This window comes from Myzus persicae, unplaced genomic scaffold (assembly GCF_001856785.1).
Source record: "Myzus persicae strain clone G006 unplaced genomic scaffold, MPER_G0061.0, whole genome shotgun sequence".
Taxonomy (NCBI): domain Eukaryota; kingdom Metazoa; phylum Arthropoda; class Insecta; order Hemiptera; family Aphididae; genus Myzus; species Myzus persicae.
In genome coordinates, this window is record NW_019103528.1 from 17,241 (window position 1) to 35,784 (window position 18,544).

Genomic DNA, 18,544 nt, shown 5'->3' on the forward strand with positions numbered 1-18,544 from the left:
AAAAGATGCTAAAATCTAGCAACCCATATATTTTTTAATAGGCAAACTTGTTACATCTAATTTTTAAGCCAATCTTGGTTCTATATAATTTTTAAAAGCAGTGATAGTAAATTTTAGACAAATTGACATTTGCTTTGTTATCTAGTCATTCTAGTGGATCACATTTTCATATGTATGCTATTGTAACCATGTTTTGAAATTTTTTTGAGATTTTCGTCAAAACTTGATTGATGTAATAAATAAACAAATAAATAAATAAATATGTTAGTCAATTGTTAGTGTGCAAGTTAGTCAATTGTCAGTGTGCAATACTATATTAATATTGAATAATGTAGCAACTTAATATTTTTATAGTATAATATTATTCGCATTGGATTTTCCCGAGTAGGTACTAACGTCCCATAAACTTATTATTTAAATCTCATATATAAATCTTCTATCATATCTTATTATATTTCCTGAACTCTCCTACCCACTGTGTTTAATAATTTAAAGAAAAAATTTAGTTCTCATTTGAAAAAAAAATGGTTGTTTCTCCACAGGATACTCCTTTAATGGTAAAAACCTTGATAAATGAAAATATGGTTAAGTTAATTAGTTAATAAATTAAAATAATCACAATTTTAATAAATGTTAAAATGTACTAATAAAGTAGAGAATGGGAGTGAGCATGCTTGGTAATTGGTGAATCATTTTGTATACCTACATAATATATATTAGCACTCATAAAAATATTTGTTGAATAATGATCAACTTTTTTTAATTCTGGTAATAAAAACTTACAAAGAACTTTGTATTAGGAATTCATTAACCACCTTCAAAGATGTAATCAAACCATTTTTACTGTTTCAAAGGGTGATGGATTGAAAAATAAAAACATTGTATAAACTATAAACATTTATCAAAGTGCTCAGAATCAAAAATTATGTCTTAAATTTTTATGAGGTAGGTACCTAATTTGGGGCAAGATGATTTTTTTATTTATCTGTATAAATTGAGCAATTCTACCTTTTAATAACATTTAAAAACATTTATGATGCTTATGATCGCATTCACCTCAACTATAGTGTGAAATGTGAGTAGTGAACAGACACACATAATTGGTTTTTAAGGAAATATAAACGGGTGTTTCTGTTTACTTCAAATTATCAAATTACTAAAAACATACTTTAAATAATATAATGTAAAAATTGTCTCTAGCTGTTAGGTAGGTTGTAGGTTGTAAATATGTTATATACTATTGGGAAACATAATATTAGTAAGTTACCTTTCATTAAGAACAAGAAAATAATCTAACTTATCTTAGGAGTTAGGAATCCTTGAGATGTTACCAAAAACATAAAAAAAACTGATCCACTGACACTCCTAGTTTTATGGAACTAATTATGTAAATATCTATTAGCAATTATCAAACTTAAAGGTAAGTAGCACGGTTTAAGATATTATCTGTGTTTGTCCGTTTGTCAATAGTCAATATTATAAAAGTTACCGTATGGCGTATACATTTTACTACTCCCCATTTCCCTCGCAGCGGTACGCCGCCTACACTCAGGTGTCAGATTACCTGTGCTTGTAAAGTCATAACAATAACAATAATAAAACAAATTTGAAACCAATCTCTTCATTCTTTTTTTTTTTTAACACGTTGCACAGGCCCTAGGGCATGAATATATGATCCCTGCTCAGCCCCGCTCTAATTAGTAATAGCCAATAGGTAATTATTGCTTTGGTCCCTAATAAGACACTTAGACACGAATAACTCGAATATTTATGATGCTGTTGACTGTTGTCAAGTATTTTAATTTACAGTGTAGAGTGTAGGTATTACAATGTACCTACCATACATTGTTACATTTCAGTAACTTGTATCACGTTTATTGGTACATGTCAGTCAGTACCTATCTTACTTAGAGCACTTCAACAATTAATAAATTAGGCATTTCTACGTTGGTATAATAATATGAAGCAGGTATACTATTAAATGTATACTAAATTTAACTTTAAAATATAATGTTACTTTTATATTATAAACTATAATGTTCGATATCTTGGTATATATTTATAACCTATTTATAGACGGTTTAATATTAATATTAACTTTTTTTTAGGTAGGTACTTGTACATCTATGTCCTATATCAACGATGAAATTCCATTTTCAATAATGCGTATAGGTACATCAACGTACTAGGTTTTAATAACAGTGAAACGTTCAAAAAGTAAGTGTTTTTCTAATGTCAAAGGCAGAGTTTAATACTTTAATACGGTAAGAGGTTTAGCGCCGTATAGGTACAATACACACGCCTACATAATAAATTATAACCGATGGACAGGCAAAGTTTTCCTAATGGAAGCCAGAACCGAGAGAAAAATATACGTTCAACGTTGGTTTAATTGCTTACAAGTACCTAACGTTTTGGTCTAACGGTAGGTAAGTAGTGCGTACACATTACATGCCTACAATACAGGTATTATAGGCAGTAGGTACATAATGTAATGCAATGAAATAACAATATATCGGTAAACTGTGTATTACTATAGTTATTAGTTACACTCGTGTAAACCTGAATATTATATTCTATAAATTATACTGGTTTGCATTCAGTCAACACAACCTGTCCATAAGTGTGTCGTACGCTTAGAATTTAATTACAGGTATCTTTTTGTATTCATACGACTCGAGTGAGAGAAAAAAAAAATAAAAACCAGAGCTTTATAATGGGGAAAAAATTAAGCAAATGAAAAACAACCGCCGCTTGCGGAGACACGCTCGTCCGATATTGATTTCTCTCCGTCAGGCTATAATGCTATATATACGGACAGTCGGTAGCAGCCCGTGCGAAAACGCCGCCGTCGAGTGATTCAATTATAACGACGGCCGACCTTGGGACACGGAACCAATGTTATATATTATAACTATACGAACACGCGACCGTCGATACATAATACATGATGAATACATCATAATGTATCGGACGTCAGTTGTGTGTATCGCGCCTATGCGCGTAGCCGCGTTATCGGCGTCGCGCCGTCGTCAGCTGATCGCCGTCCAACCCAACCCGGGTAAACGGGACGCATATCGCCGCAGAATATTATCGCCGTACTGTGTATTTGTGTTCGGCGCCGAGTGCAGCCGATAGCCGACGGACGCCGCACACGCACCGACCGAATGCGCGGTCCAACCTCTCCCACGCGGCCACGCCACCGCTACGTCAGGTGTTATTATCGTATATTCCCCGCCGCCGGCTCTATCCTCACCGCCGAAGCGTATTACCACGTCTTCGGGTCGTGATTCGTGACGTCATACGAGCCACCTCTCTTCTGCCACTTTCCGACGACGACCGGACGACGGCGACGACGACTGCCGGACTGCTGGTTTTGCACGGGGAGCAGTAGGAATAACTCAATAACGTCAAACGTCCAATGCTCAAATAACAACAATAACAACAATAGAGATCAGTCACTCAGCGCAGGGTCTTTGCGACGTGTCAGGGCGAATCGTTGATTTTCAATCGCGCCACTGTTAATATTATTTAATATTAAATATAATATCATTTCGTTTCTGCGTACATCGTCGTCATTCAAACACCACCACCACCATGAGTGCACACGCGTCCGGCAAGCTCATCATAGTGTCCAACAGGCTTCCGTTCGTACTCAAAAAAAACGAGCAGACGCAAAAATGGGAAAGAAAAGCCAGGTATGATTGGGTTTAAGTACTATTTTAAAAAAACAAAAAAAAATATTACCGTTGTCCAATGCGAATAGTACCGTGTGTTTTATCTCGGTTTTTGTTGGGCAACAACAAACATGATAAGAACCTTGTGTGTTTGTTATAGAGTAATAATATAAGTACTTTATGGCGTATTGGCGCGTGTGTGTGTGTTATCAATATTGACAACATTTATCATTTCGTTACCCGCCGTGTGCTCGCGTCCCGCACTGGTGTACTGAAACTATTTTTAAGACTACCTACGCATTGGATTTCTTACGTTGTTTTAAATTTTTTCGTTGTATTCCAATAATTGACGATGATCAAGAGGTTTGCAGCGAGCACTCTGTATGCGATCCGCCTGCCGATTAACTGGCAACCGGCGTCTAATGTTTGCCTTTGTCGGTCGTTAGAATTCAAGAAAAGTAGATCGGAGATTGACAATGAAGGTGCTCTGAAAAAGATTAGACCCAAAACGGTACCACTGCCGAAAATTACACTGTTGGGTCTAGAAAAAGATGTATCTGTAGTCACTATGGATGTAGCATCCAAGATGTGTGAAAGACGGGGCCTGAAATTGGTAAAAATTATTGATATTGATACTAAAACACAGCGGCCTGTTTACCAAATGATGACAGCTAATCAGTTCCTCAAAGAGGATCATAAAAGTCATCAGAAAAAGGATGAGAAAAATCAAAATCAACTCAAAGGGGAAAAAACAGTACTGATAAATTGTCGTATAGGACAAAGTGATTTAGAATCAAAAGTAAATAACATCCGTAAATGGCTATCTAAAATGCACGAAGTAAGGGTGTCAGTCACTGGTGATACAGCTAATCAGGTTGCTGATGAAGTCATCAAAATGACTCAGGAGTATTCAAGAATTGTTCAAAGACGAGAAAAAGGAGATACTGTGAAATTTCAGTTATTACCTCCAAAAAAATCTTGATTCACATTTTAGCTGTACCACTTACAGATGATTTTTTTTTTAATTTTAGAATATTTAAATTTAAATTAATTGTAATTATTTTATTGAGTTTATAAATGTTTACAAATAAAAACTATTTTACTTAATATTATTTTTACATTTTTTCTCTTCAATTTTCTTATTATGTTAATGGTATAGTTCCTAAACAAAGGCAAGTATTTTTTGGCTCAATATGTTGGATGGTTTTCAAATATGTAATATAAAAAAATCAGGAATGACACTTGCCAAATAAACAAAATGTCTTTTGGTATACATAGTTTATTTATATGGAAATAGAGTAGGTTGCTAAATAAACATATTCAATCATTGTTTATCATATTTTGATCACATATTGGGGATGCAATTACACAATTTGTCGGAGAAAACTTATGATCCGAGTAAACATTTAAATTATATCATTTATTATATAATTTATATTGACATTATAAGTTTCTTAGTTGAAAATCTAGATTGAATTGTACTATTATACCTCATCCATTACCTAATAAGTAATAATTAATATATAAATATTACAAGTACCAAGATATATGATGTTAGTTAAACACAATTATGAAATTGCTTATACATAGCGCACACAAGAAATAAAATATTAAATTGAATTAGGTATACAATATTGAAATGATAAGTGAGTTACTAAGATAAGTTTTTATTTTTCATAAATGAAAATAAAATATGGATCTTAATTTTTACATCTTACTTAGGTTTGTCTATGAAAGTATTAAAATCATTTTATTAAAAAAAAAACAACATAAAATCGAGCTCTTAAATTAAGAGTAATATGTTAATTGTACATATGAAAATATAATTAAACGTCAATGTATTATTAGTAAAATTATTTTTCTTACATTAAATATTAAATGATATAAACATTTAGGTTAGATTAGTCCTATAGCTGAAATAATTCTGTAGATACTTTACTTAATATAAGTTTGAAAAAGTTTTTTTAGTTTCATATTTTATGTTTTGAAATTTAGTTATAGCAAAATGTATTGATTATATATGAATAAGAAATCATATAGGATATGGGGATGTCTTCATAGTTAATTATGTATATAGTTTTTGTTGAACTGAATTAGGCTTAACATTTTAACTTGAAAGATTACTGCATGCAAATTATTTGAGCTACACATGGTTATAATGGTCATTATCTCAAACAGTATTCTCATTTTATAAAATATTATTTTTTACAGAAGAAGTTATCATAAACCAAACAAAAGTACATTTTGAAGAAAAAATTATACTAACTAGTCTTTAAACATATTACTTTTTTCAATGACAACAAAAACATTTTTTGACTTCTAAAACCAAACATTTTCTTAGAGTTTTGATTTATAAATTTGATTTTGAACGAGTAGTTAATTAGTTATAATTAACTTGTCACCCATTCAATATCAAATTTGTAATTGTTATTGATAATTTTAGAAAAATATAATATTCCATGAAAAAGGGAAAAAAATTTCAATATAGCGAGTCTATATTTAGGTGTTTATGTTACGATATAGTTTGGTTCTGATTTTTTTCTTTAACCAATTTTTATGAGAAACTTTGGTAAAGTTGATTTCATTTTTGGTTTCAAATGTTACCATGTTCAATTATGTACCTATTATATTTTATTTAAAAATAATTGTACATTTTTTATTAGGTTGATACCAAAATTTTACGAATTTGAGAATTTATTTGATATTGAAATTGAACAGTACAAAGCTTCGTGAGTTTCTTTGAATAAACAAAACATGTTTATTCTGATTACTATACCTACTTGTGTGATTAAACGGTAATGCATCACGCATGATGTTTGTTGTATGTATATTATCATCAAATTCAAAATGTCTAAAAAATTTTTATGATTTTCAGTCTGTAATATTATATTATAATAATACCTATTTATCAATAGTTTGATCTCCATTTAAATATTCACTCCACCTAATTAATTATTTATCCATGGCGATGGTACTCTTTGCATGCCTTGACTGAATGCAAGATACTCAATACTCATTATTGCCCATTGTTTTTTTTTATAAAATATACATTATTTTATCTAAATGATATATTTTATATAATATCTTGAATGCTATAGCATATTAAATTAAACGCCGTTAGAAACGAGATTATAATGTAAATCTATGTTAATTATAGCTAAATTTGTTTACATTGTTCAAAATATAATATGCTGTAATTACTTATTACTATTGTTATAATTGTATAGAAATTAAATTTCAATTGCTATTTGCTATATATAGACTAGAGTACTAGACTATTAGAGAGTATGGACACAATTCACTACGATATTATTTTGAAAGACTTTACCAAAAAAATAAAATGATGAAGTCATTGCTGTTTCCGGTGTATCTGATCATTTATTAAGTCACTGTAATGGATACCTACTTTGAATTTAGTGTTAAATCATTGCACATTAAAAAACGATTCTGAACTAAGGCTTGTTATTATTTTTTACCATATTTTATTGTTTATTTTCACTAGGCACTATAAGAAATTGCGTAATATCAACAATTTCCAAGTTTACGATTAATATTTTTTGTTTAAATATCAAATTTCGTCAAATGTGTTTGTAATGTATTATGATTTATGATAATTGATTATGTGTATCTTAGCCCAAGCACGTATCTAGGAATTTTCAAGGAGTGGTGGGGGGGCGATATTCTACTATTATACATAAGACATAACATTAATAACTACGTATACTTTATTGTACAAATGCATTACAACTGAATAATTTAGTCAGAAAAAAAATGTTATTTTTAAATTAACTTAATGCGTCGACTGTTTAAAGGTAGTATATCTATTATTTCGTCTGTGATTACGACTAAATCTCGATGAATATTTCTAAGTTCTAACTGCTCAGCCGTTCAAGCGATTTCCACCTGTTGTGTTTCTCAGATATGTTTTCAAGCTCCGAAATTAGAAAAAAGATCTTTGTAATAGATATTTGTAAAAGTCTATAAACAGAAGAAAATATTTCTTCATTGCAGTCAATGGACCCCCCTTCGTAGCGTTTTTAGGATTTTAATTTTTTATCCGTTGATGGCATATTGTAAGCTTACCAATTGTAGATACCTCATCAGCTTCAATATCTGAAGAATAAGTTTTTAGAAGTTCTCTGAATTCGGTCTCATTTTTCTCATTTACATTTATTATACAAGTAAATTGTTTTAAGGGGGCTCCAGCATACCGTGTTTTAAGGAATAATATTTAGGCAATTCAAATCACACGTATGGTTCAAAAATCTATCATTTAGTTGTTCCCAAAAATTAGGTCCTGGCTTTAGTGCTTTGTTGTCGTAATATATATTTCGTTTTGATAAGTATGTGTACATCATGATTGATGATGCATCTTTATCTTTATACTTGGCTGGGGAAGGGGGAGTTATTAAACCTGAGACACCCCCTAGCTACTCTCTTCTTTTAGCCAAGGTGTTAAAATAATTAGTAATTACCTACCCACAAATATGCCAACAGCTAACTTCCAAGTCTCTTATTTTTCTACTTTTTATAGGTATTAGGTTCTATGATTTTATCAATTATCAGTATTACGCACACTACACAGGCATTAAGGCTTATTAGAGAAATCAATATTTTTATGTGAATATGGGTTACATTATTATCATCGAAAACAAAAGAATCGAATTTAACTGTTCATTAATATTATGATAATATTGATGAATGTTGATGAATAACAATCACAATTTACTGTAAGGACTAGGGATCAACATTTTTGAGTTTTAAATAATAATAATAATAAAATTAAATTAAACTATGTAAACATTTAGAGATAAGAAGGTACGATTAATGTCTAAAATATCGACCTCTATGTTATTGGTAGGTTATGAGTTATGAGTGTTTCACTAGTTGTATAATTTATATCATTGTTAACTGTTGTTCAAAGATAAACAGTCATATATCTTAAGTTTAATTAAATAAATATTTATCAAAACTAAGATAAAATTATTTTTATAGTTTTACCTTCTGTTTTTTACTCAATATCAGAATATTTACAACTTTTGTACTTCTGGGTCTTCCCACTCTTAGTATTGCCAGTTGCTACTATTATTTGTTAAAAATAATAGGTAGTTTTACTTATTGTATGTTCCTTACTAATTGTTCTACAGATTATAATTTATTCAAAAAAATATCATGTTCGAGATTGAGGAAAAAATTACATTACAAACCACACCTTTATATTCTATAATTCAAATTAGTTTAATATATAACTCCGCCATCTGCGTTTTAATTAGATTTATGGATTACTTTAATAATTTCTAGTGTGTTGCTGTTTAGAAAACATCAGTAGAATTGATATCAATATTCTTTTTTGAGGGTTCATTGGTCCAGTATAAGAGGCTTGAGATCGGAATTCACGCTTCCTCCCACCACTAACTAACCAACAAACCTCCTAACCCTTATGTACATAAGTACATAACTAGCTTTAAAACTGAAATGTAAAAAAAACATCGGCTAGATAATATCCTTACTTCTAAATTTGGTAAGAGGTCAATCCGCTCTAAAATAAAAAATAATAGATTTAAATGAATTATTCAGAACGTACAATTTGCTATATGTTATAACGTCTGTCAGACGAAGCCAACGCATGCGAGTATGGGTTGAACCAAAAAATTAAGGTTTGAGTTTTTATTTCACCATTTTATATTTTGGTCTTAAAACTTGAGCCAGGATTTGAGTAAAGAAGGGTTTGAGAGGTCCCAGTTGCAAGCATTTAAAGACTAGTAAAATTTTGACAGTATTACCTTTAATATATTTTATATTATTAATTAATTTTATCACCGGACTTTTGAAAACAATTCAATTAACCCAATCGAACGAACCAGTCTTGACTATATATATCACAAGTGGTTATACTTATAAATTATAATAAATGTTTTCTTAACATTGAAAGTTGGAAGGGATGGCTATTTTGATTTTTTTACGATTCAAAGGCATTACTCTTGGAGATCTATCTACTTACATATGATCGTCAATACCTATTACCTAACATAGTGAATTAGTGGCTATTGCTTTGTCCGGTTGGAATTTAGTTAATGCGTTTTCGTATTAATCAATACTATAACTGTTCGATTTAATTATTATTTATTTCTTTTATGGTGATTGATATAAGTACACTGAAACATCACCTAACGAACACCTCTAAATACCGGATGTTTTTTGGGAACCAACTACAAACGTTCTACAAATTGCACCCTTAGAAAAGCGGACAAAATGTCAGTGGCTGAGAGTGTCCGGTATTTAGAGGTTTCACATTTTCATAATATTATACCTACTGCTGTTTCATTACCGTATATATACATGGGTCAATATAAGCGGATTTTGTTGTATATTTGTTGTTTGGAGGATATCGACTGCAGTAATTACCAAATGCGTTTTAAGGACGATAAACCGCTTCTTTATGCTCAAGTAATGTAGTCTGTAATATTTTTATATTAAATTATTGAACTACCTGGTTTGGATATAGTTCGACAACGTACGTTGTACATGTTGATAATTCATTGACATTATATATTGCATGAATGGTATATATAAACTATCCTGCCAGCTGTATGCAGTGTAAACACATTTCTCAAATTTCGTACAGCACTTTAATATGATTAAACTAAGATTTGCAATCATTATAATCCGTTAAAATACAATTGGTAATTACTCACGCTTTTACAGCTATAACTCCTATAGAGTAGGAAGGTACCTAGTTGAAGTATAATGAATAGTGATATTTTGTTCGTATATAGTTGTTAAAGTCTGCTATACGAAACAAAAATCAATGTCTAATTTTATTTAGTGTTATTTATAGATGCGCCCGACGGACGGCGGAAAATAGCTTTGATATGGTATAATTTTGAAAATTAGATTAGAATATATATATTAGTTGAGTGTAGACTTATAAGTTATAAATTAATAATAATAAATTGTCCATTATAACTTACGACGTTTACTGTTGTTTAGGTCATTTGCTCGTTAATTCGTTAAAAAGTAGGTACCTATATTGGTATAAATTATAATTAATAATTTAAATATTATAGGAAAGTGCGAAAATCTTAATTCTATTATTTATCATACTTATTATTTTAATTGATTTCGATTTTTTTTTTTTTTTAATCACTGTCTTATAGCCAGTAATGACTTGTTACACATTTATAATGGATATAAATGAAAAATTTAATTTATTCAATAAAATTAATCCGGAAATATATTTGGATTTGGAGAAATGTTTTGGCTTGTTTCGTAGATAAAATATATATTTGTAGTTTACAAGAACTTAACAATTCATTATTTTGTCGATACAATGACGCAGTAGGTTATACAGTACTCAATAACTGTTAACTAAATTCTCTATGATGTAGCAACCAACTAGGCTAGGTTAGGTTGCCTTGCCTTAGGAAGGTATTTTTTTTCTGAGAAGTTATAAAGTAGGTACAATTTATGCAGATACTACAAAAGTATCATTTTTATTAGCATTTCTTATTTTATAAGAAAAATATAATTTTAGTTTATATTTATATATTATATTCCCGGCTCCCGTGTTGTATTAAGTACACAATATAGGTATTATCAATTTCATGAAATGAATGGCCATATAATGTATTTTTGTCAGAATTCACGATCTGGACAAATTTCACTATCTGGATATCCAGTTCTTGAAACGATTGATCTCATTATGTGGATGCGACATATACATTTTACCACGTTTAGATATAATATTATGATTTTTATGAAGAATAAAAATATATGTTTTTTGATATAAATTATCCATTGAAATATTCACACACGTGAATAGATTAATATTTTTCATTCAAATATTCATGTGAGGTATACATGTGACCTTATTAATTATCCATAGCACTTGTCATGCCTTGTCTAAATGACAGACACTTGTTATTTACCACGTTTTTTAAGAAAATAATTTATTTGCGAAAATATTCATATGGAACATTCTTTTAAAACGAATCAAGCTTGTTATGCAAACCTGTAAAACAAATTCCAGCCTACAAATCCTGACCATCCTTTTTTCAGCATGCTTAACTATACACCTATGTTGAAATTTTAAGTTACTTTTTATACAAGATACTGTTTTATAAAACATTATTTACTACCTATACCAGGGGTGATTCTTTTATCATCGAGCACTCATTATTTTAAAAAGTATAAATGTTTAAAAAAACATTTCTTTGCTTTTCTAATCTTTTAAAACAACATTTTTAAAAGTTTAAAAGTATTAATTTTTTCCAAAACATTAATAATTTTTAAAATAATGAGTGTCTTATGCTAATTGAATCATCCGGTAAAGTAATTTTAACTTTAATTTGGAAGAATAGAAAAAACGGTATGATTGTATTAACCTACCATTTTTGTATGGATTATATTTTGTATTTAGCAAGAACTGTCTCTTCTGTGTCATAATGACCTACATTTTAGCTTCTCGGCGCCTTGACTATATTAAATACATTTATAGAGATGCTGTTTATCGTTTATGTATATGACCATGATTTTAAAAGTATTATCTTAATTATTCTGTTTTATATTATTAGGAAGTTATTATGTTATAATATAAATACCATTAGATGGATAATGTGTTATCACTAGTCATCATTAATCATTATAATTAAGAGATACATTTTTTTTAGGTGTATTCTTATGATTAATACAATCATTTTTTTTTTTAAATTAGATAAACAAATAATTTTAGTAGTCAACTGCAGTATTACAGAATGACGGGATACATTAAAATATAATTTACTTAATAGTACATCTTCTAGTAGATATACATAGTATAGACATTATAGTCTACTACTACATATTACTATAATTTACAATAGTTATAGTGTTTTTTTTTTTATAATCTAGGAATTAATACATTTTAATGAATATAGGTATCTAAACCATTTATCAATTATTATGCAGACCAATGGCCAGAGCTTCCACTAATCACTATCTTTATGTTCAATAATAAAAAATAAAAATAATATTGTAATACAGTACCTAACTGATATGTAATTATGCATATAAAAACTAAGACGGTTGTTCCAAGTATATTTTTTTGGAAATAATTGTTTCATGAAGAGGTAGAATAATAACAATAACCAAAAAAGTGGTGCCTAATGAATCTTTTTATTCTTAGTGTTATAATAAAGTGTAACATAACAGATAACAAACTAGACATAATATTATGTTATGTTAAAAACAAAATTACGACATAATTTGAGTCCTATTGGCTAATGGCTATTATTTAAAATTAGTTGTTTTTATTCTTATATTGTATGTAAATTAATTTGTGTTTTTATTGTACAAATTAATTTGCATAAATGATTTCCATACTTTTCAATACTTATGAAGGTATGTTATTTATAGTACCAATTATAAGTACATATATATTATAAGTGCTTGTATAATAATGTAAAATATTTTTTTAGTAAAGACAAAGGAATGTCAAACTTTACAATCATGCCATTTTGTCTGTGTTTTGTTTAGTACATATCTAATAATGAGTTTATAGTAGGTACTTAAAGTATAATCAATAAATACCATTAAAAATTACAATGCAGTGAATCTGATTACAATTAAATACATTTAAATTGCATTGAATACTTGAATTAACTAAATGGTTAATACATTTAAATCATACATGATAAAGACTGGCAATATAATATAATATTATTATATTGAAAGACCTTAATTTATGCTGCTTTTCTTATATTATCTACTGATTAAATAATCAAATTTTATGCTGATATAGTTTATAATTTTGTATTATTGTTTTAATATAAATTACAATTAATAATTAAATGTTAGCTACTAACTAAAGATTTACATCTAAAAGAAAATATGGAAAAAATGTATTTTATTTTATTAAGTCGTTTATTTATTCATAAATATTACCTATTGTTGATTATAAATAGGTACTCTACAAAATACATTATTTATAGTAAATATGAAAGGGTAATTTTATACCTAATTGTGTTATGACTGAAACAAAATTTTTGATTTTAAAGTTAATAATTAGTTACTCATTTATGTATACTTAATTATTTTACTTTAATGTTGTTAAAATGTACTAAATATACTATAATTGCACGTGTATATTTCTTGTTTATTAATCTACCTACAATATAATATCATGTTTCATTGGAAAACTAATATTAATCAATTATATCCCAAGTACCAACTGTTTCCTGTGATTGCAATAATTTAAAATCATTAATAAATGAGTTGTAGAATACCGATGCACGCTGAAATTGTCATTTTGAATTCATTAAGAAATTGTCAATTTTATATAATATATTTCATAATTATCTAATATTTGAATGTACCTACTTATTTTAGTGCTGGTGGGTTAGTCACTGCTGTAGCACCTGTTGTAGTTCAAGGAAATGGACTATGGATAGGATGGGCTGGTGTTCACTTAGAAGAAGGTGAAAAAATACCGGAATCGGATCCAAATGATACAACACCTACTGCCGGATTACGTTCTGATAGAGTGAGTTGTTTATTTTAAAGGAATGAACTAAGATATTATTTGTCTTAACTATTTTTTTATGTACCTTTAAGGTTATTCCTGTTGACTTTGACCCTCAAATATTTGACAGTTATTATAATGGTTGCTGTAATGGAACATTTTGGCCTCTATTTCATTCAATGCCTGATAGAGCACAATTTTCTGCCGATTCTTGGAAAGTAATGAAAAAATAAATAAAAAAATACTGTAATGAAATTAATTCAATTCTTTTTTGTACATGATTTTTTAGTCATACTGTGCAGTCAACAAAGAATTTGCATCCAAAACAGTTGGAGCTTTGGAAAATTTATCAAGAGAAGATACAGATTCTGGAACACCTCTTGTTTGGTTACATGATTATCATCTTATGTTAGCAGCCAACAGCATAAGAAATGTAAATTGGTTGATATATACATACATAAATAGCTCTAAATCAAAAGAATGTATTGACAATTTTTTTTAAAAATATTTTACAACCAATTTAATTTATACTTCCTTATTTTCTAAAGTAAAAATAGTTTAGGTATCTAAGAATAAAAGAGTTAATGTCCTACTGATTTAATCAGGTAAAAAATGGAAATTATATTGAAATAAAATTTTATTTTTATTATAGAAAATTCAAAATATAATAATAAATGCATTGATCATTTATTAATAAATTTACTTTAAAATACTAAAATATTATATACTATCCATATGAATAATATCACAAAAAACTTGCATAATTCTTTTGCCAATGTACTCATAGTATATAATATTTGTTAAGCATCTGAACACATTGTATTTAATTATATAAATTATTATTTTAGGCGGCAGATGAAAAAAATTTGAAATTTAAATTAGGATTTTTCCTTCATATACCATTCCCTCCATGGGATATTTTTAGGTTGTTTCCATGGGCTGATGAAATTCTTCAAGGAATGTTAGGTATGTACACATCTAGCTAATAATAGTTCATCGATTTGTATAGTTTATCCTAAAGTTTACCTTATATTCAAGGTTGTGATATGGTTGGTTTTCATATTGAAGACTATTGTTTAAACTTTGTGGATTGCTGTCAACGGAGATTAGGATGCCGTGTAGATCGAAAAAATTTACTTGTTGAACATGGTGGTCGCACAGTACGTATTCGTCCATTGCCAATTGGTATACCATTTGATCGGTTTGTAGAAATGGCCGAGCAAGCACCTACAGTAATAAGTACATCATTACAATTGGTACTTGGTGTAGATCGATTGGATTATACTAAAGGATTAGTACATAGACTAAAGGCTTTTGAATTGTTATTGGAGCGATATCCACAACACAAGGGTAAAGTAGCACTCATGCAAATCGCTGTACCATCACGGACAGATGTTAAAGAATACCAGGACCTTAAAGAGGAAATGGACCAGCTTGTTGGACGAATAAATGGACGTTTCACAACTCCTAATTGGTCACCTATTAGATATATTTATGGGTGTGTCAGTCAAAATGATTTGGCAGCTTTCTATCGCGACTCAGCTGTAGCAATGGTTACACCACTTCGAGATGGCATGAATTTAGTTGCCAAAGAGTTTGTTGCTTGTCAAATTAAGGAACCACCTGGTGTTTTAATTGTATCACCATTTGCTGGTGCTGGTGAAATGATGCACGAAGCTTTAATTTGTAATCCATATGAATTAGTTGAAGCAGCTGATACTTTGCATAGAGCATTGACCATGCCCGAAGATGAAAGAATGTTAAGAATGAGGTGTTTAAGACGTAGAGAAAAAATACATGATGTTGATTATTGGATGCGATCTTTCCTTAAAGCAATGGGAACTCTAATATTTGAAGATGGAGATGATGTTTTGCCAACTACTATGCAGCCAGTCACTTTACAGGATTTTGATGATTATTTGTCCAAGTAAATAGTGGTTTTTTACGATAGCATATTATTTATTTATGTATACTTACTTTTATAATTTTCACTATAGATATATTGGCAACACAAACAAACTTGCATTACTATTAGACTATGATGGTACATTGGCCCCATTAGCTCCTCATCCAGACCTCGCTATATTACCTTTAGAGACTAAAAGTGTTTTAGAAAGGTTGGCTAATATGTCTGATGTATACATATCTATTATTTCTGGTAGAAATGTTCACAATGTTAAAGATATGGTTTGTTATTTACTGTTAAATTGTCTAATCTGAACAGCAAAATAAATGGTTTACACTATTTTTATTAATCTTAGGTTGGAATTGAGGGTTTGACTTATGCAGGTAATCATGGACTGGAAATTCTTCATCCCGATGGAAGTAGGTTTGTGCATCCAATGCCCAAAGAATATGAAGATAAAGTTGGGGATCTGTTAAAAGTGCTTCAAGAACAAGTAACTATTAAGTCCATTTAGTGGTTATTAATTAAGTTACAATCATACTTATTTGTTTTCATTTTGTAGGTTTGCAAAGACGGTGCATGGGTAGAAAATAAAGGTACTTTATTGACATACCACTACCGTGAAGTGCCTGTAAATGCTCGACTTGAGCTTGCAGCCACAGCACAGCGTCTCATTGAAGAAGCAGGATTTAAAGCAGGCCAGGCTCATTGTGCCATTGAAGCCAAACCTCCAGTACAATGGAATAAGGGACGTGCATCTTTGTATATTTTACGAACAGCTTTTGGTTTGGATTGGAGTGAACGCATACGTATTATCTATGCAGGAGATGATGTAACTGATGAAGATGCAATGCAGGTAATTTCAATTCATCTTAAAATAAATAATATATAGTCTAATTTTATTTATATTTTTTGAAAGGCATTAAAAGGTATGGCAGCAACTTTCAGAGTAGCCCAGTCTCAAATTGTAAAAACATCGGCCGAACGCCGTTTGCCAAGCACAGATTCTGTGTTGACCATGTTGAAATGGGTTGAAAGACATTTTGGAAAACGATTACCTCGTGCAGATAGTGTTGGTAATTTAAGCAATAATCTACAAATGTCATTGGGAGCAATGCAAATGGAGCTCAGTATGCCAGAAGAAACATCTCCACACTAATAATCATGACTAGGAAATATTAGTGTCTTGAAACCCAAAGTTAGTTTTTACTCATTATTCACAGTGTGTTAGTAAAAGGTATTTTATATTGACTCATAACAACCAGTGTACGAAAATTTATGTAAAAGTTTTGTTCAAGTATCAAATAATTATATTCATGTTTATAGAACGTATTGGCACATACTACAATCAATAATGAATAAATTATTCTATACGTCAATTAGAAGTTAATAAAATAAGTAATACATGTTGAATTAAAAAAAACAATTAAATAAATGATACAACAAAAAAAAACAATAATACTAACAGGTCTTTTACATTCCTTAAATATTTTAACTTATCAGTTTCTTATATTTCATATTTTAATCATCAAACAATATAATTATCTGTATATTTATTAAAATAAAAACACATTCAGTAGATAGTGATAAATCAATAAAAGTATTGTATCATTTGTAATTATCAATATTGTACTTATAAATATTTTAAGTTATTTTGTATTCCTAGTCAATTGGAAGATAAAAAAGTGGAACCACTTGTGGTACTTTATAAATGCAAAAAAAATCCTAATATAGTACAGCCAGTACAGGTGGAATACCAAAATTACACACGTAGTAATAATAATTTCTATCATTAAATAAAAAACTAAACTTAAAAATAATATTACAACTTTGTATCATCAAATAATGTGCCATAATATAAAATTATATTTGTAATTGGGTAATTTTTGTTTAAAATCTGTTTTATTTTTATTGTTATATTATAATAAATATTATTTTAATAATTGTTTAATTGTTGAACAGTGATTTTACTTTAAACGGTGTTTCATATATGTTTTATAAATATATTTTTAGAAGTTATAAGATAAACAACACCTATAGTATATTGTTTATTATAATAAATTATCAGTTAAATATAATTATGTTTTATTTTATTCTAAGTATTGCACGTAGTGTTTTTTGTGTACATTTTATTATTATATAATAATATATACTCAAGAATTAGTCATGATCGTTTAGCTTAATTCATTTGTGAACTTCCTACACATCATATTATCAAACAATGTGAAGAGTACATACATAGTTTTAACATGTTCTCTGTTATCCAATGACCTATATTATAGATTACCGTTATATACAATTATGCAGAAGTTCTTTATAATTATACTGTTATAGTTTAAAATTACTTTTATTTTTTTTTATTTGACTAAATCAAAAAATTAAATATTGTACCTACAAAACTGCCAAAGATTTTTATAAATGTACAAAGTAGTAAATTAAACATTAGTATATAGGGGGGGGGGG

The 18,544-nt window shown here is 29.1% G+C and overlaps 2 protein-coding genes across 2 annotated transcripts; both read left to right on the forward strand.

The window, feature by feature from the left end:
• Positions 1-3,228: 3,228 nt before the first annotated feature.
• Positions 3,229-18,425, forward strand: LOC111034660 (alpha,alpha-trehalose-phosphate synthase [UDP-forming]-like). Its single transcript, XM_022315966.1, has 10 exons — positions 3,229-3,698; positions 14,043-14,196; positions 14,268-14,393; positions 14,465-14,608; positions 15,024-15,141; positions 15,214-16,102; positions 16,173-16,362; positions 16,437-16,574; positions 16,644-16,937; positions 17,001-18,425. Exons 1-10 carry the CDS (start codon positions 3,598-3,600, stop codon positions 17,238-17,240), a joined length of 2,394 nt encoding a protein of 797 aa, XP_022171658.1. The 5' UTR covers positions 3,229-3,597; the 3' UTR covers positions 17,241-18,425.
• LOC111034662 (translation initiation factor IF-3) lies at positions 3,705-4,784 on the forward strand. Its single transcript, XM_022315968.1, has one exon. It carries the CDS (start codon positions 4,030-4,032, stop codon positions 4,657-4,659), a length of 630 nt encoding a protein of 209 aa, XP_022171660.1. The 5' UTR covers positions 3,705-4,029; the 3' UTR covers positions 4,660-4,784.
• Positions 18,426-18,544: the final 119 nt, after the last annotated feature.